This window comes from Pieris brassicae, chromosome 10 (genome assembly GCF_905147105.1).
Source record: "Pieris brassicae chromosome 10, ilPieBrab1.1, whole genome shotgun sequence".
Lineage (NCBI taxonomy): Eukaryota > Metazoa > Arthropoda > Insecta > Lepidoptera > Pieridae > Pieris > Pieris brassicae.
Window position 1 is genome coordinate 12,686,091 of NC_059674.1, and position 18,631 is coordinate 12,704,721.

The 18,631-nt window shown below is 32.8% G+C and overlaps 2 protein-coding genes across 4 annotated transcripts in view; one reads left to right on the top strand and one right to left on the bottom strand.

The window, feature by feature from the left end:
- Positions 1–103: 103 nt before the first annotated feature.
- On the bottom strand, positions 104–15,091 carry LOC123714989 (membrane-associated guanylate kinase, WW and PDZ domain-containing protein 2). Of its 3 annotated transcripts, none has more exons than XM_045669727.1 (21): positions 14,282–15,091; positions 13,152–13,351; positions 12,835–12,944; positions 12,259–12,358; positions 11,651–11,782; positions 11,085–11,202; positions 10,170–10,351; positions 9,775–9,896; positions 9,510–9,611; positions 9,296–9,407; positions 9,074–9,181; positions 8,065–8,535; positions 7,662–7,775; positions 6,748–6,883; positions 5,655–5,766; positions 5,261–5,396; positions 4,579–4,703; positions 4,375–4,466; positions 4,081–4,161; positions 3,460–3,587; positions 104–3,199 (listed from the first exon to the last, which is right to left on the bottom strand). In XM_045669727.1, the coding sequence occupies exons 1-21, from the start codon at positions 14,479–14,481 to the stop codon at positions 3,030–3,032; spliced, it is 3,051 nt and encodes a 1,016-aa protein (XP_045525683.1). In that variant the 5' UTR covers positions 14,482–15,091; the 3' UTR covers positions 104–3,029. The 3 variants fall into 3 exon arrangements, with proteins under 3 accessions (XP_045525683.1, XP_045525685.1, XP_045525682.1); XM_045669729.1 differs by having other exon boundaries at positions 10,170–10,258; positions 14,270–15,091; XM_045669726.1 differs by having other exon boundaries at positions 14,270–15,091.
- Positions 15,092–17,926: 2,835 nt separating this feature from the next.
- The window catches only part of LOC123715016 (filamin-A), a 44,529-nt gene continuing 43,824 nt past the window's right edge, over positions 17,927–18,631 (top strand). Inside the window, exon 1 of the mRNA XM_045669791.1 lies at positions 17,927–18,072. The gene's annotated coding sequence lies outside the window, so the exon portion shown is untranslated. The remainder of the gene's footprint in view (positions 18,073–18,631) is intronic.

Here is an 18,631-nt window from a genome sequence, read left to right on the forward strand (position 1 = left end):
GATTTGTGGGTATGAAAATAATGTAATAATTATTTAAATTAAATTTTTTCAAAGCACAAGGTGATGTTTTTGTCAATCTTAATACTAAATAAAAATACATAATGTAAATATACAAAATATATTTATTAAGTAAACCTGTATAATCCAAATTCCATCAAATATTGACAACACGGATAGATCATCTTTGGAACAAACTTCAACGGGCAAGACAATTGCGGTAAAGGCACTACATATTGCTTAAATTACTGCTATAATATCTAGTTCTAGAAAGGTATGCTAATTAAGGAGTCAAGCACAAACATTCTTAATAATGATCAAAACTATTATCAACCCAAGTAAAAAGTCAATCAATTGACAATAAAATTGTTTATTTAAATATTTGGGTGATCGGGTCACGACAAACATTATTAAAAATCTAATCTAAAGAGATAAACTTTTTGGATATAAAAAAAATATACAACAGAATAACAGCCTTTTACAATAAAAACAAAAGATTTTAATTGTTGACAATATTTTTTATTCTTAGCATACCTTTAATTAGAACATCTATAATTAACAAATAACTATAAAGATACCCAAATATCATTTACCTACGACAAACAGGGGGCACGTAATTGCATTAACACTTACAAAAATTACACCTACAAAATATATGCGCATACGCAGTACCTAAAATTTAATAATAAGTACACTTACAATTCCATTTTTCACTCGGTGGTCCCATTTTATTTCAAATTTCAGTCACGTTTACGTTCTAAAGCTATCCACAAAGCTAGGTTTCTTACACATAATTCTGGAGCGAAACCAGAACCCGAATTTATCGGCTTTAAGTTTTTATGCACAGTAGAAGTCAAGTAGTATGATTGAAAAGCAAACAACTCCTTAATTTCTACAAGTCGTAAATGTTTTTATAAGGAAACTAGCTGCCTGACTCTATATAAATATATGACGTAACAACTACGATTAAGCCAATTACATTTAATATTGATGTCTGCATGTTATATGGCAAGGACTTCGCCTGGGAGAAAGTTCTTGTCACGTTTAGCAGCAAAATACAAATACATATTTTACTTCCGCGCATATAAAGATTCTAGCCAACATATGTCCGGAAGGACAATATCAATGAAAACTTTTTTGTATGCAGTGCAGAAGTACATTTAGCAGACAAATTGTGTGCATCAAGCTAAAAGTAATATACGATAAATAATACAAATTATGTGCTTATTTACAAGTGGAAAAAGTGGAGATTATTATCACTCGCTAATTTGAGATTTTCAGCAGACTTCATGATTTAGCTCAGCAATAAAGCATATTTACCCGCTATCAAACCACCAAAAGATAATTATTATATTTATTCTAGTAACTGACTACTATAGAAAGTGGAAAACGAATTTCGAAACATAATTCAAAACAATTCTAACGTCAAACCAATTTCTATGATTTTTGTCTTTTGTTCGGAAATACGGCTCTTCAATCAAAATGCAATTGTGATATCTCGTATTGTAAAACACCTATGTCAGCGCCTAGTTTGATATCAAATCATATCAATCAATAATGGGATCCTTCAACGACTATTTTTTTCTTCTATTTTATACGGTCTAAATTCGTTCTGTTCTCGATACGTTTATATAACACCTTCTTATACATATTCTTTTAGAATTGTTTGAAATCCCAATGCATTAGTAGTGCATTCTTGCAGTCTTTGTAAAATTCATTTGTAAGAAAATCCTAAGGTTTTATGTATATAAATAAACTAATCAAATGTAAGAAGTCTATATTGCCTGCTGCCACCTTAACAGTATTAAAGCTTTATTACTAATCCTATACTAAAATAGATAACATTTTATTTGAGTACAGCACACGGTTACTGGTGTTTACGAATCCAAAAAAATATATTCATCAAGTGTGTTCGAATTTTCAAATTCATTCTTTCAAAGAAAAAGGTCAACGTTACTTCGATATTGGCACAATGCAAGTTAATTCAAAAACTATAAGAAAGAGACAATGAGTGGAAAGTTTATCTGCGTAGTTAATAGTATACTGTATAGTTTGGAATATTAAGAACTAGTAACGAAAAGTTGTGAAGCGATTAAGTTGCGGATTTCATCTAAAATAAGTTGAAATAGCTACGACTCGCAGATGTTTGTAAAGAGAATTATTTTATTAAGGGGCTCCTAGACGGGTCTGTTTTCATGAAAATGTATAGCTCCAAGGGTTTGGCTGGCAGACTATACAGTACTCGGCAATTGCCGTATGTGCGGAACGAGCGCTTTGCAATTGTAAATACTGCAATATTTCTCAGCCATATTGTTGCTGTCTCGCTTTACGGCCTAATTGCGTCACCTTTTCTTGCTACGTGACAACAGGTATAGCTTTTCTCATGTTAGTATCTTTTCTTTGTATCATTGGTCCAATCTTGTGAATAAAGAGTTCAAAGTCACTCTTTAACATTCGTGTAAAGTTTACAAATAATTGTTCATCGAGGCCTATATCCTGACTAACAATATCTAATGTATCACGCATATTGAACTAAGCTCGAATCTACATTTATCTTTTGACTTTGCTTCAAAAACGCTGCTTTAACGCGTAAAAGTTCATCCGCCACGGTGGCAGAAATATTGGCAAAGGTGTAGCCACATATTTCGTGAAAAGTGTAGCACGTGTAGAGGCCCCTTTACGGAGATATACATTTTTCATTTTGGGTACATGACAATCAAATGTACGTACATTACATTCTGAAGACTACGTAGACTTCAAGAGAACTACCTTAAAAGCAGGCAAAATAATTTATGACTTGCTCTAACCTAAATAATATGTAGATCTATGCAGGTCGGTGAAATGTCATTAACAATTGGAAATATACACAACAGAGAGATAAAGGCATTCTTAATTCAAATTATTGCTTGTCATCCTTTTAACTATTTAGCACAAGTCCGGAGATGTCTAGAAAATACTTTCTACGACTATATTACTTTAGTAGACAAATTTCAAAAGTTAACTTATGAAAAATAGTATTTAGGGCTATCAGTTCAGTCCGGTGGTAATACCGTGAGAGTGACAGTGGTGCCTGATCTCTTAATGAGGGCCACTACTTCGGGGTGAGGCAGGTTACGGACCGGTAAATGGTTGATAGCCACTATAGTGTCTCCCACGTGAAGGAGACCGCAGCGAGCCGCTGGAGAATTAGCGATTAGTTGTCCTGAAAAAAAAAACCAAAAGTGTTATCCAAAAGAAAAGTTCTTTGATTTCTTGGTCATAATTTAATCCCAAACTAAATTTTATGACTGTGTGGTCAATATGATTTATTGTGTTCGTATACGCCCATTACTTATTTAATTGACAAGAAAGTAATAATCACACTTGGACTTTTTGAAAAGTCATTTTGATTGATTGTGGTAGGTATACGCGTATACGCACGTCCTTAACGACAAAAAAGTACGTATCTGTTTACAAACTTACCTATTGTACTTGTGGCTTTATTGGTAGATGAGATAACGACGAATCCAAAGCCCTCTCCTTCGTTTCTCGTCACTGTGACGTCATACGGCACTGTCCAACCACCACCTGTCTCATATTGGACGCCGTACCTATAAGTGATATCAACTTTTACATATAACATAAAATTATAGTTAACGTTTTCATAACGGACAGTCGACAACAAACTTAAAAGTTATTTTTTAATGTTTAGCGGTACACATAATCATATTTCTTTTAAATACAGTCAAAACCGTTAAGAACGTCACCGTTTAGAACAACATAAGGCTTATGTTGACAAAAATCAAAGGCTGAAATCTATTGTAGTAGGTAATTAATAACAACGTCATCGGCTGTTACGACTATCTACGTATATATACGTTGGTTTTTACGATCAAATATGAGTAGTCCCTTGAATGTCGTTATAACAGATTTTAACTGTAAAAAATTCGAAAGCTTCATATTTCGTTCAGTTTTAGTATTGAAAGTTTTATTCAACAACACTTAAAATTAATATACACTAGAACACATACTTAACATATTTTACGTTTTTTTTTACTAGTGGGTATAAATTAAAACTATAATTTATATCAATTAAACACTTACATAGGTGCAGCCGGTGGGTACATGGGTGCTGGGTGAAGAATATTATAAGAAGCGGGTACGTGAGCCACCGGAGGTTCAGCCCTGAAATTATTAATATAACTATTACTTTGTTATAAATAAGTAAATAAGCGTTGCCTACTTTCACTGTATTGTGAGGCTAATATTTACATCCATATCCAATTATAAATAACTGGATCTCGGCACGTAGTTGTTAAATAAAGGAGCCGCTTACGAGTACTCTGATATTAAAAATACATACGGAAAGTATGGTCTTTGTTTTCTTTCAATACATACGGAAGCAACGGTTGGTGTTGATGAGCAGGTGCTACAGCTGGAATTCCCAGAGGCTGAATATCCGCTCTGTTGTGTCTCACGCCCAACGTCACCTGTGGTTATTTTAAATAGAAAATTAAGTTATTTACTACGGACTGAGATTCTATTATTTACCATGATTCATTGCTAAAATACTAATCAAATTTTTTTGAGAAAAATTCTCACATGTCCTCTAGACGCAGCCTGGCATACATAGGCCACCGCTCGCGCATGTGTAGCGCCACTTAGAGGAATTCCATCTACTGATGTCAACAGGTCGCCCGGGCGTAGAAGTCCGTCGGCTGGACCACCTGCGCAGAAATTAATATTATTATTGTAACTGTAAACAAATCGTCATTATTTTAATTTACGGGCAATTATCATTCAAAGCAAAAGTCACATCTAACTAAACAATAAAAACGTAGTTATAAATACAATCATACCCAAAAATTAAGCATTTAAATAAATTTAAATTCTCCAGCAGTTAGCAGTAGAAACCGAAACATTGTTGGAAACAATAAAAAATATTTTAATCTACTACTACTATATAAAATTTATTGAGAAAATCTCTCGCAAGGAGACCATGCCTGTCTCATTTGACAACCGTATGTATTTATGTGAACTTCTTTAAAATACACACAGCAAAACAAAAGCAAAACATAGTTTGGTTAACATAGCTTTTACACATTGAAAGAAAACAATTTTTTAACCGGAACCGGAAAGCTATTTGTAAGCGTTACCACGCACGCTGTAAAGCACGCGAAACGTCGGAAAATTTTAAATTAATGTATATAATTATAAGTTTATAATAATACAAATAGCTTCAATCCGGTAATCCAGTTATTAAATTAAATAAAGATCTACTCACCCGGTACAACATAACCCACCGCTACACGGCTACCGTCTTCGGTCCCACCAACAATACGGAAACCAAACCCTGCACTGCCGCGAGCCAGACGTACAAGTACATCTGCTTCGGGGTCAGTTGAGCCTCCAGCTTCGACCTTCGATAAACAAAAGAATAAGTAAGTTTTTATTAAGCAAACCAAACTAATAACGAAAACAGCCACTTGATCATGAAACCAATATGGTAGCAATGTCCGCCATCTTGTTTCCTTATAATGTGGTCTTGTATATTACGTCTTCTATTTTTCTTTAAAATTTGTCAGAAAGTTCGTTCAAATCGTTTTTTTTAATTGGTATTGGTAAAAAAACTTTATATCCAGTACCTAAGTATCTCTATCTATTTCTTCAATATATACCTGGGGATAATTAGCGACATATCCAGATTGCTGCATGTCAGCGTCGAAGCAGGACGCTGATCTGTGTGAAACGGGGGAGTGGATGTGACGAGATGGAGACGGGTCGCGGAGCCTGTTGGTATTGAAATGGAGAATTATTTCATCAGTTATAAAATGGTAAATTTATAGACATTTAATGTTTTGGTAAAATAATATTTATTTTGATTTATATATCACCTGAAAGTATATATATTATGTAACAAGGGGCAAACGGGCAGAAGGCTCACCTGATCATCATCATCTAATATAGTATGTCAAATTTTAAAAAGAAGTCCATGCTTGACACATACTTTTTTGTATATATGTATCAAATATATGCTTTAATTAAAAATTTATTGATTACATTTCAGTAAATATTAAATAAGAACTGTGATAGCGAGATCTCATCCGAACCACAGAACACCGGATGCATAATTAATTATACTATAAATATATATATATATATATATATATATATATATAAATTCGACGGTAACTATTACAAGTTAACAGTTATTAAACTTGTTTCTCTAATTCCATTAGAAATTCTACTCACCTCGCGTAAATAACAATAGTTAGAGGTCGTCGAGACATAAGCCTTTGTATAAAGCATGAAACAAAAAGCTAATATAAAGGAAAGCATGCGGTTATACTATAATCAATATGATACACATTATAGAAATGGATTTAGAAATATCTTTCGCATTTAGGCATGCTCAGTGCAACAGAAAAAGAGATAAATATTAGTAAAAATTAATTTCTTGCTTTCGGCACGTCACTTGGCAATATTTTAGTATAGGGGACTTTTAGTAGATATCCAGGTATTGTTAGAAGCACAACTTAAAAAGCTAAACCTGCAAATGTAACATCTCTTGCAAACTTACGTGCAGAGAGGCTACCCAATAACAATACTGTAAAACTACTGTTCTACCGTATTATTAAAATTATATTTGCGGTATAAAATATTTATAAATTCAATCGTAGAAGTTATGTAACTTATTGACAATAAAAACGTTCAAGCAAAACGCATTATTTGATTTGTAGATAGATTAAAATGAAACTAATAAATCAGTACCTGAGTGGTGACCCCTTTAATCTTCCATTCGAAGAGTTATTTGAAGGAGATTGACTTTGAAGTCTCGTTGAAGGTGATGTGTTGAGAAGCCTGTCTGTTGCGCTGGTGTTCGAGGGTGAATTACTGCGTAGTCGACCTGATGAGTTATTTATTTATTTATTAACACTTCGTTACACTACAATATAGAAAAAAAATAACATAATTAAATCAAAAGGAAGGCAACTGGCGGCCTTATTGCTTTCGAACGATCTCTTCCAGGCAACTACTGTGAGTAAAGAAAAAAAAATGTATTAAATTACAAACGATAAGCAAGTAGTGGAAAAATATACGTTATACAGAGTTATTAAGACAAAATTAAACGGGAACAAAAAAAAAAACAAACTAATCTAAAAAAACTACATACATACGTACTAAGACTACTACATTAAAAATAGAAAGTAAAAAGACACATAAATCACGATAACTTAAGATAAGTCTCACGTCAGTTAGTAGTTAGTAAGAAAGTTAGGGATACGATGTGGACAGGTAATGTTTGAACATAAGAAATTTAAATTATTTAAAATTCGATATTCATATCATGATAAGACATTTTCTTTTAATTAATGAAAATATCCCATATAATATAAGTATCAAAGTAGTCATTGACCTATACTCGTACTTATGTAACATAAACCTGTTCTATATATATTTCGTTTTATTTATATAGAAAACACTTTTTTACCGGACTGAAGCTATGTTTTATTATAAACTTATAATTTATTTATTTTCATATTAAAGTGATATTTTTTTATTAAATAATCCTGTTTTTATTAGTAAAAAATACTAAATTAAGGTATTTCAGACAATTATTATTAATAAAGACTTTTTCAATGAGCTTGAAAAACACCTTATTTACTTTAGCATATTGTAATTACCTGTGGAGTTAGCTGGCGAGTGTGGTCTGAGGCGACTGGTAGACGGTGACTGCCGGGACAAACCACCGATAGCTGCTGTTGTTGGTGAGTGAAGTAAGCCATCTTCGGGAAAACCTAATAAATTAAATTAGTTCATTTTTGCATGAGATTTCAATGCCACCCCTAAGTTAGGAATATTCACGAGGACGTTAATCTAACGCCATACAACAGTTGTGATCATCAATAAGAGTTAAAAATTTGGGAGTGCACATATAAAATCAAAAAATATAAGTTCTAATGGTCATGGTGAGTTTATTTACTTTACACTATTTGGGGAGAACATTTGCAAATGTATAGTAGGCTAAGAAATAAAGACAGTGGTTGTTTGCCAGAAACTATACTAACACTTGTCGGTCATACGAACCTCCATTATCGCTACTATCGGCCACACTCGCATTTCCCCTCCAGTAGGCAGCGTTCATATCAACATGAACTGTTGGAGTAGGTACTTCACCCCAGTTGTTATTCCACCTCTCACCGTTCCCCTCCCAATTCCCGTTACTGGTACCTTCACCGTCCCACTTTTGGCTGGATCCATCCCATTTTTGGCTTGACCCGTCCCACTTTTGGCTCGAGCCGTCCCACTTTTGGCTCGATCCGTCCCACTTTTGGCTTGCACCGTCCCACTTTTGTGCGTTTTCTGCCCAATTTCGTATATTGTTGGAATTATCTATCCAGGTCTCTCGTTCGGTCCAGTTATCTGTTTGTTCACTCCAAGGCGTGACTACCGGCAGGGTGAGCCTGGCTCCAGGCGTGGAACTTCTGCGGCGTCTTTCCATAATGCTTTCGCGCGTTTCTCGTGATTTGTGTTCAGGCACCGCGTAGGTAGCTTCAACTAAAAGTAATAAATAGGCAAGTGAACATTAAAAGTTAAATTTATTCTGCCTGTATGAAGATTCACAGTGGGTTGTGATTTCAGATACGAATTAGAATTCAGGAGTAACAGTGCTTAGTATATGGCTGTAGAACTAAATGGAAACAAGAATGAACACCGTTCGTATAAAATCCATATAAAAAATTCATACGTTCGAGCGGTCAAACGTACATAATCGTATGTAAGTATGATGCATACAAGTACTTGACAACACTAAAGTCAAAGCAAAAAATCATTTATTCATATAGGTAACACAATGTACACTTATGAACGTCAATAAAATATACATTAAATGCTTCTAATTTTACATTTACTGGCAGTTTTCAAATCTAGGGCGTAGAACGGAAGAGAAAAACTGGCAATTAATTATTGACAATAACTAATGAATTTTTACTTAGAGTTCAGATAAAAGCATTGTGCATTTTTAAATAATTATCCCATCTGCATGATTTATACCATTGCGGGCCTGGCCACGGCTTAATTAAATTAAAATAATTACCTGAATTCATATCATTTTGCCTGCGTGTGTCAGCTGCAACGGCAGGTGATCGAAGCTGTTCAGCTGTTGGTGTTTTGCTTCTACCGAGCTGAGAATTCACTGCGTTTGCTGGTAAAAACAAAAATATTTAGTGGGATACAGATTTGAAAATCGAAAGATCGCATCATCTCTCTTGATTGTGATTGGTTAATATTAAACTGTATATTTCACTGCGTGACTTACTATTTGCTGGTTGAACTCTTGTAGCAGATCGACTTCTGGGTGCGCGTGTTATTGTATTCTTTCTCCACACTCGTAGTGTGGTTTCTGACATTGCTGGACATTCTTTTAGGACCTAAATTATATTTTAACTATAAGATATATTATTCGCAGTTTTTTTTCTAAAGAAGACCAACGCATTGGTTGTATATAGGAAGTTCAATTATTAAAATTATACCTGGACAACACGTTGATGTGGAACATGACGTACATCAGTGTCTCCAATTTGTAGAAGTAAGTCGCCTTCCCGCAATCCCGCGCATCTGCCGAGATCTAACACCTGAAATTTTTTTAAACTGTCTATAACCGGCTTTTTTAAACAATAGTAGATACAGACGAAGACAAACTTTACGTAATTAAGGTAAAAAACTCTTTCTTGCAATTATAATATACAGATGACACAAGTTCTGTGGGATTAGATATTTAATCATGTATATATATACCTTTTTGACTTTCTGTCCATGAACACTATCAGCTATGGTAAAACCAAATCCAGCTGCACCACGCCTCAATGTCAATACAAGCTCTCGTCCGGGTTCATTTGTCACACTACGGTGTTGGTGATCTAAACATAAAAATTCTGGTATGAATATGTAATACAACATAGCACATATAATATTATGCAGAACACTTGTGGTGATTGTATATCAATACTAAATACTAGAAAAAGGTTTTAGAGAAAAAGCTAGATTTAAAAACACATCAGAGACTTTATCTATAATATGATACGTAATATGTATTTGTATACATACTTATTGAAAAAATGTATTACCTAATTTTCTATAAAGTTGTACTAATAAAATATACCAAAAATTAATACATTAAACAAAAAATGTACCAGTAGCCAAAGTGAGTAAATGGTCAGCAGAAGGGCATCGTGGTGGTAGTGAGTTCGCTTGCGTTGCAGGAATTTCATCCAGGTCAAAACTACGGGATAAAAGCCGGCGTTGAGTTGGATTGACTTCACATGAGTTATCTGTTTCGTCACGACTTTGATCGTTAGGGGAGTCTAAGTTAAACCTGAAAATTGGTGTTATTTTACCTAAGACAGAATTTTTTGTTGTGTATGTCTAATAGAAAACAAATGTTGAAATTTGATAATTATAACAAAATAATATTGGAATATGGATTTTTTTTTATTTTAAATCTTTTATTAACACATAAATACAGAATACAACGGAACAATACAACTTTGTAACGGATTAAGGCAATCATTTTTATTTAAAAAAATGATATAAAGTTTCTTTAATGACAATGCTTTTAAGCGAAAATTACAGATATAATAGAGTTGGTAAGTTAAAATTACAAAATGTTTATATTTTTAACTTAGTGTTTGTTTGTTAAGAAAAATGTGTATGTATTAGAACAGAGCAGTGTTGGCCTAGTTGGTTTCAACATGCCTTTATCTCTGAGGTTTTAGGTTTGATCCCCGGTTGTGAACCAATGTACTTTCTGTCTATGTGCGCATTTAACACTGGCTCGTACTATGAAGTAAAATATCGTGACCCGTATGCCTTAGACCCAAATAGTGGACACCGGCACAGAAGATATACTAGAATGAAAGACTGAGAGAGACTGACCTGTCTTTTAAGAAAAATAATAATGTTCACGAAAAAAATTTACAGAAAACTAAAGCCCAGGATTCTAAACGGTTGTAGCGCTACTAGTTTTTTATAAATTGAAAAGTTTAACAAAAACCTTACTTTAATAATACACGCTATTTAAAAACAAAAAACAGTCTTAATCAAAATACCTCGTCCGCAAAGCCCTAGTTAATTGCTGCATGGCCACTGCATCGCTGCTAGCATCTACTGCCAATGTACTAAGCACTCTTGTATTGGGGTCTTCAGAGTCAAATGATAGAGGATATCCTGAAATGTAAAATATGTCAAACTACATAAATAAAATACATTGTTGGGCTGGTCTTGTGGACAGGATTTAAGTTTTGTTTTCCTTTAAGTTTATACGTCTATTTAAATCATAAGCAGATTTAAGTGAGTACTTTCTACAAAAAAAATAAAATTATATTTCATTAAAATCTAAAATTTTGTATACTATTTAATTAAAACTCAATTTTATAATCAAAATTGGGGTTTCTATGTGTGAAAAAATACAAAAACAATCCGTTTTTTACCATGGTTAAAAATTACTAACACTAGTTGATTACAATTATATGTAATATAGTACTGTCAAAAATGTAAATAATATCTACTACAATATCAAGTTAATTTTCTTTTTTTAGAGCGAGGTCACCGAAATACCATTCGTCCAAACATATGCCATAACATACAATATGTAAATGTAGAACAAACATAATACCTCTAACAAAATGCAATGCGACGTCACTTCCGGCCGCTATTCCCTGGAAAATCTGTGCGACCTGCGCGTGCGACAATCCACGCACACCGCGGTTGCCCACGCCTACTATTACGTCACCGGGCCTTAACGCACCTAAAATATTAATTTATTATTATACATGAAGCAATAATTATATTATTAAGTAAACTTTCATTAGAAATACCTGATGTGTACTAGTACAATTTAATAAAAATACGTGAGATTCAAATAAGGAGTCTCACTTAAGTTCAAATCAAGACTAGTGTTTTTTTTTTTTATGTACACATTTTTAATATTTGCTCATATAATGAAGGAAACATTGTGAGCCTGGTTTAAGACCCAATAAATCAATGCTGTGAGCCACAGAAGATTGAACAACTTCTTTCCTACTTAAAAACAAATCAAGAAATCTGAGGTCAAGGCCAACCAGCAAATCAGAGAAAACTTTCTGTGATTATTAACGTTAGATTATATACGTTCTTCATTGATTATTTTAGATGTATAAGTTAACAACAAAGCCACCACGGTGGCTCAGAAACCAGTTCTGATTAGTTAAGGAGTTTAAATTTAGTAAAGATTTTAAATCTTACCATCTATCCAGGCTGGACTGTGTGGTACAATGCTCCGTATTTGGAGATATCCTTCAGTCTCTGGAGATCCTTCAGCACCAATCAAAGTGAAGCCCAGACCCTAACAAAAATATTAATATTTAACAAACAGGTTTGCAAAGAAAATTATGATTTCCAAATCACTAAATGAAATTTAGTAATAAAATATTATAGGTCACAATAAGCTTTTATTTATTTTTGTTACACTAATAGGAAGTATCACAATCACTGATCTCTTAAAAACATTATATTCATTGTTTATGTGAGAAGTATCATGTATTGTTCTAATGGCTGGTTCTTAAAATAAAATCTAGGCACTAAGTTGCTTTGTGTGAAATATACATATGATATAACTTGTGCAATGCAACAAACTGCATAGAGATTACACCTTGCTGTGAACAGTATACTATAGTGTTATATATAGTCTAGATTCTTAACAGCATGTTATAAATAAAAAAATGTTGGAAGTCTGAAGAATGTAGTTTTCCTGGAGTGCAAAGGGCCTGGGCTATTTAAGAAACTTAAAACCAATACTATATACAAATAAATAATAAGTACCTGTGTTCCTTTAGTAAGTGTCAGTGAGAATCTTTCACCACGTAACTCCCCAGTGGGCGTAGTACCATTTGACTGATTATTGTTGTTGTTTTCTGCTACTAACTTCTCCGCTGTAAGAAATCAAAATATAAAACTAAAAAGACATAAGTTCAACACAATGACAAACATAAAGTAGGTAAGTCAAAATAGCACTAAACATCTTCTTTGAATATGATATATATATGTTTGAACTAGATAATTATCTACAATTGAAAACAGACAATTTCAATTACTTTGGCTCTTTAAAAATTACTTCAATTATTAGAATCTATACAAACCTCTTAATCGTCTAGCTTGAAGTACTGGATTCTCATACTGAGTCCGTCTATTGATGTGGTCTACATAATATGAACCATATCTCTCATCTGTGACCCGTTCCCATCCATATGGGAGTTCATCTTCACCACATTCTCCTAAAGAATGTTTCCTTACCCTAGCAAGACGGGGATCTAGCCAGTGTGATGTACCAGTGTTGTAGCTAGAATATTAAAGTTGTTATTCTTGAATGCTCTCTAATGATGTCAATGGCATGATTTTGATTGTTATCCAGATCTAAAATAAATCCTATAATCCTGAGACATAATAAATCCTTCTTTCTTTAGGCTATTTCAATATGTTTATGAAAAATACTATTGTAATATGTTACAAATAACAAAAGCGTTAACTGATTTTGTTAAATGAATAAAAAAAGCAATAAATAAATATCTACAAATTATAAGAAAGAGTATTTCATTACTTTATTGATTAATTTAAACTACATATTAAATAAAACATTTATAATATAAATGTATTTACCCTTTTTCAGTATTTTTACGATAACAAAATAAAACACGAAAAACCATGTTAAAACCTACCAGAAGCACTTAAAAACTGAAACTGTAACATGCTAAAACTGAAATTAGTACAACATCTGTTTACACCAGACTTCTTTAGCAAAATATTTACAATATGTGTCTGACTCAACAGATTTCTACTCATTGAATTGGTAATTTATTCATTCTATTATGAGTTATTGCCTTTACTATTAATAGAATATGCATAGTTCATTATGTTAGTGATGCAAATGCATTTTACATAAATAAACTTCCTTAATTTAATCAATGCATAATTTTTGTATTTGATAATGAAAAATTTTACTAAAAGTCAAATCCATTACTGTATGAATTAAAAGTGCTACTGGACCCAGTATGTGAGGTTGACCTCAGCTAATCAAAAATATTAAAGTGTTAAATTTTATTTTATGATATCGGTAAAAGGTCTATATTAAACAATATGTTAATCTAAATATGTATAAGTATAGCAAAACAGTGTGCCTATTGTAATGAATTAAAATTAATATTTTGTATAATGTATTATATACTCTTTTTTATTAATAATCATATCCAATAAAACTTACTCTATAAAATACCTCTCTCCTGAAGGTGTGAAAGCCTTTTCCCACATTGGAGGTAATGGTCCCAAATAATCATCTTCATCCTCTCTTTTATGCCCTTGATCTCCAGCTCTTACACCAACCACAGATCCACCCACAGGACCAGCAGTTCCTGAACTGTGTGTGGAAATTCCAGCAGATGATAATCTATCAGAATCTACTAAACTTTGAGCCATTTCTTATGCTGGACAAATTCTTCTCATTATATTTACTTGTTTTAGTCTTGTACTGTACTTTTTAAACAATACTTCACCACACTATTCCAACTTTTCAAATATATGTCAGGCTCTCTTTAACGGTTAGCATTCTTCACTGTTTACTCATCGTATCTGTATTCCACAAAAACAAAACAATAGCGGCATACGGGCAAACCACTGACCAGTTATGACTCATTTTGGGTTCAGGTGACTTGTCTATCACTTTTTGTCAATAAAACAGTTCCACGTAGCTACGCTAACTGGATTTTCTTAATTCACCGTTCAACCATGTCATAATTACAATGGTACACTAAGTAATAAGTAGGTACTATGTTTCGAGCGACGATACTGCATTACGAACTGCAGGTGCATCGTAACGAATTCCTTAAAAACAACACGTTAGTATATACTGCCCTCATTATCGTATTGGTAGATCAGATAATTCAAAATGAGGTTTGGACTTTAAATGCTTTTTAACATGCTAATTAGATAACAAGTTCACTTTCTCACAGAAAACAGGTAAATTCTTATCGTTTGAAAGTAGGTGCAACAAGTTCGATATTCAACTTTGAAGTTTTTGATGAGAGCGTAAACTGTAGAAATAACTTAAATTCAAAAACGAAACAAAAACCCGATTGCATTAAAATGTAGCCATCCCTTTCATAAGATAGAAAGAGAAAAATATACTCATGTATGTTTCATAAACTTGTTCTAGTTTATTAATCTGTGTTGAGGATCGAACGTCAAACCACCTGTCACATTGTTAAAATAACTAGTGACTTACTACTAGATTTTTCATTCGGTATACCACGTTTCAAACATGATCAATAAATATTGGACAAATAAAAAGTTAAAGTTATTTTAACTTTAATTGAATATATTTTAATTGTTACTCCGTGACATCTTTAGAAAACTACAAACATTTCTGGTGTTCGCAGAAACCAAATGTTTTGGTAGTTTTTCTTTGCTTTAATAGATGTCACTTTACCAGATAGATTAACGTTATATTCTATAGCTATAAAAATTATACCGTACTATTTAAGTTTCAAATTTAATGTATGATTGTAATATCTTTAAATAAATTTAAAGAACACATTAATATTAACACCTTAAATGCTACTTTTTATACAGTGTCATCTGCGTTGCTACAGAAATCATATATTCTTATATTTCTTCCTTGATTGCGTAGATGTCACCTTAAGAATCCTAAATTTAAGAATATTTGAAAAGGGTAAGAAGATAAAACACACTATATTATCCTTAGCAATTACGTATGGTAGTTTCTCGTTGATGGTATAGTATAATTTAGCATAACACTCGTTCATCAGTTTTACAGATAGGTAGGTGATCGTATATCAACCAGACACAATTTAAATGCGTTAATTGCAAAATCACGATGGAATAGGAATAACGTAATTATTGAAACGTGCTTACGATTACTAACCAGATAAGTAAGCGAAACAATTTAAAACAATTGACTGCCAATGTAGGTAGGCAGTCAATGGCTCCTTGGTAAAATATTATTTATAGTTTCTACAAAAATTGTATAGGAACTCGAAATTCGTGTCTTATTAAATATGTACCAAAATATATTTTCTATTTAACTGTAGTTTATTGGCAACCACGGGATTCCCGGCAAAAGCAGATATAGGTATTGGCGATCAAAAAATTATAGATTTAAATATAATTTTACATCAGTGTGTTACCGCTTGCGTATTTTATGGCTTCCGTAATTAAACCTAAAGCAAACGCCTTTGCTCATTGCTTTTATCATATACTTGTGGACTTTTAACCATATTATTTTTGTCATCTCACATTAGTTATATTTTAAATATATATGATGAATATTAAACGTTTTAGGTATCTTTTTTCATTTTATCTAAAGTAATAATAAGTATATATAATATAATGAAAAGAAACAAAAATATACCATTTGATTGCTATCTATTGCTTGCCAATATATCTACCAACATTTTTTTCTTGATATAAAGCATTGTCTTAATAAAAAGTATGTTATTATTTCTAATAATTCTATATGTGTCAAGGCTTTACACCTGTTTATCTTATCCTTTAGGGGGTGATTGTATAACCAATTTTGTACCAAACATTTTTTTCGAAAATGGACTTTGACGATGTCATCGAGTGCGTAGACTAATTAAAGTATAGCATACTACCAAAATATTATAGGTACACTAGTCGAAGTGACAGACGTTGCCCTGCGTGATATTTCAAGCCATTGGGATATTAAACATGATAGTATGAAACTACCTTAGTTACGCAATCACCTAAGCAGATGGCGCTGCGTTTTGAATCTAAACCAGGGCGCCACTCAAGCGCATACAAAAAAAAATTGTATGCGCAAAAAACATTCACATCGGTCCAACCGTTTTTTTAGTAAGCAAATGGACAGAAGGCTCATCTGATGTTATGTGATGCTGCCATCAATTGATATACATTGCTAGAAGGCTCACAAGTGCGTTCCCGGCCTTTAAAGTTTAAGAGGAGTTCAGTGATATTCACTTGTACAGTAGAATTATATATCTATATAAAAATTATCTGTACCCAACGACCAGACCTTTATTTAAATATTTTATGAATACATTTCTGGACTAACCCCTCAATCTTTTCGAATTAACCTACTTTAATAAATCCGCTGTTGAAATTTCAATGTGCGAAGGATATTGTGACAAAAGAGCTTTTCACCCACGCATACATATTTGCTCAGTGTTGGCCGAGTGGTGAAGTGTGCGAATCCCGACAAGATTCGAATCTCGTATGTGTACCAATGAAATTTGCTCCCAATAGGTTGTTTCCCCTGCTTGCTTAATTTAACACAACTTGGCAGTCTTGCCACAATTTGGAAACAACACCTATGGAACTTATTTTTACATAGGTATATTTCCGCAAACCTTTTCTAAAAAGCTCTTCTGAAACCATGAAATAATTCATCCATTAATACCATTAAAAAATCGAATACTAATACCAAATAAACCTATAATCTCACACTAAATAATAATATTTAGTTGGTTAAGTTTTTCTATGAAATACTACCTTATACCACGAAAAATTTAGTTCAGAAGTATTAAAATATCAGACTGAGAAAAATTCATGTAAAGTGTAGTTTTTTACTATTCAAAACAAAGCTCATGCTGTGCATGTTACTGTAATAGGAAGTTTAGTAAGAGAAAGATGAAACTTATAAGTTAATAGATTTAAAAAAAAAATCATAAATTTTTACGTGCATAAACAATGTGTAATATACTCGAGATTTATGTTTATCTCCTGATGAGTGATTACGAAACGGGTGAATTATTTTTTAAACTCTATCCAAACTTGTCAGTGAGAATCAGCCCTTGAGAGTATGCTGTATGACGCGGTCAAAAATACATCACACATTTTCGACCGGCACCTAAATTTTACATTACGTGAAACAGCTTTAGTCACGTTTATCCTCTGGTTCAGTACAGACTCCGTGGTCTAAACTTAAAATCAAATAAGAAATCGTAAAATAACTGGCAACATTTCGCGAGTGCGTTTCCCGCCTAAAAAAATAGACTGCTTCAACGCAAAGTAAGTGCATTGACGTATTTTCATATAATTTTTGTGAATCGCGTTGTGTATTAATAAAACGGTGAAGTATTAAATAAATAAATGTAAACCAAGATTAATTGGGAAATGCTGGATTTTCAGCGACCGCTTTATTACATGTAATTCTTGGAAGCGTCTGAAATTCGAGTGTGTTGTGTCGATTATTACGTTCAAATACATTAAATTGGGCTTGGCAGGACAGCTAGATATTGTAAATATAATTTTAGGCCCAACCTCAGGCCCGGAATGTCAACATGTTGTAATCGGGTACGAAATCCTGCTATTTTCGGGTTTGGAATCTGTTTTATAAAACTTCGTATAACTCGTGATTTATAAACGACGGTTGACATCCACGTATAACTTGTGAATCTTATAAAAATGAGGATTTGGTTATCTTCCACAGGGTTAAACTAAAATAAAAAAAATATATTTTCTGGTTTAAGACGAAACCTTCTTTAGAAATCCGCATTATTTTAAAATGTTAAAATGAAAACCAGTGTAAATTTAAAGTTAAATTAGACATAATCTTGCGTATAGTTTT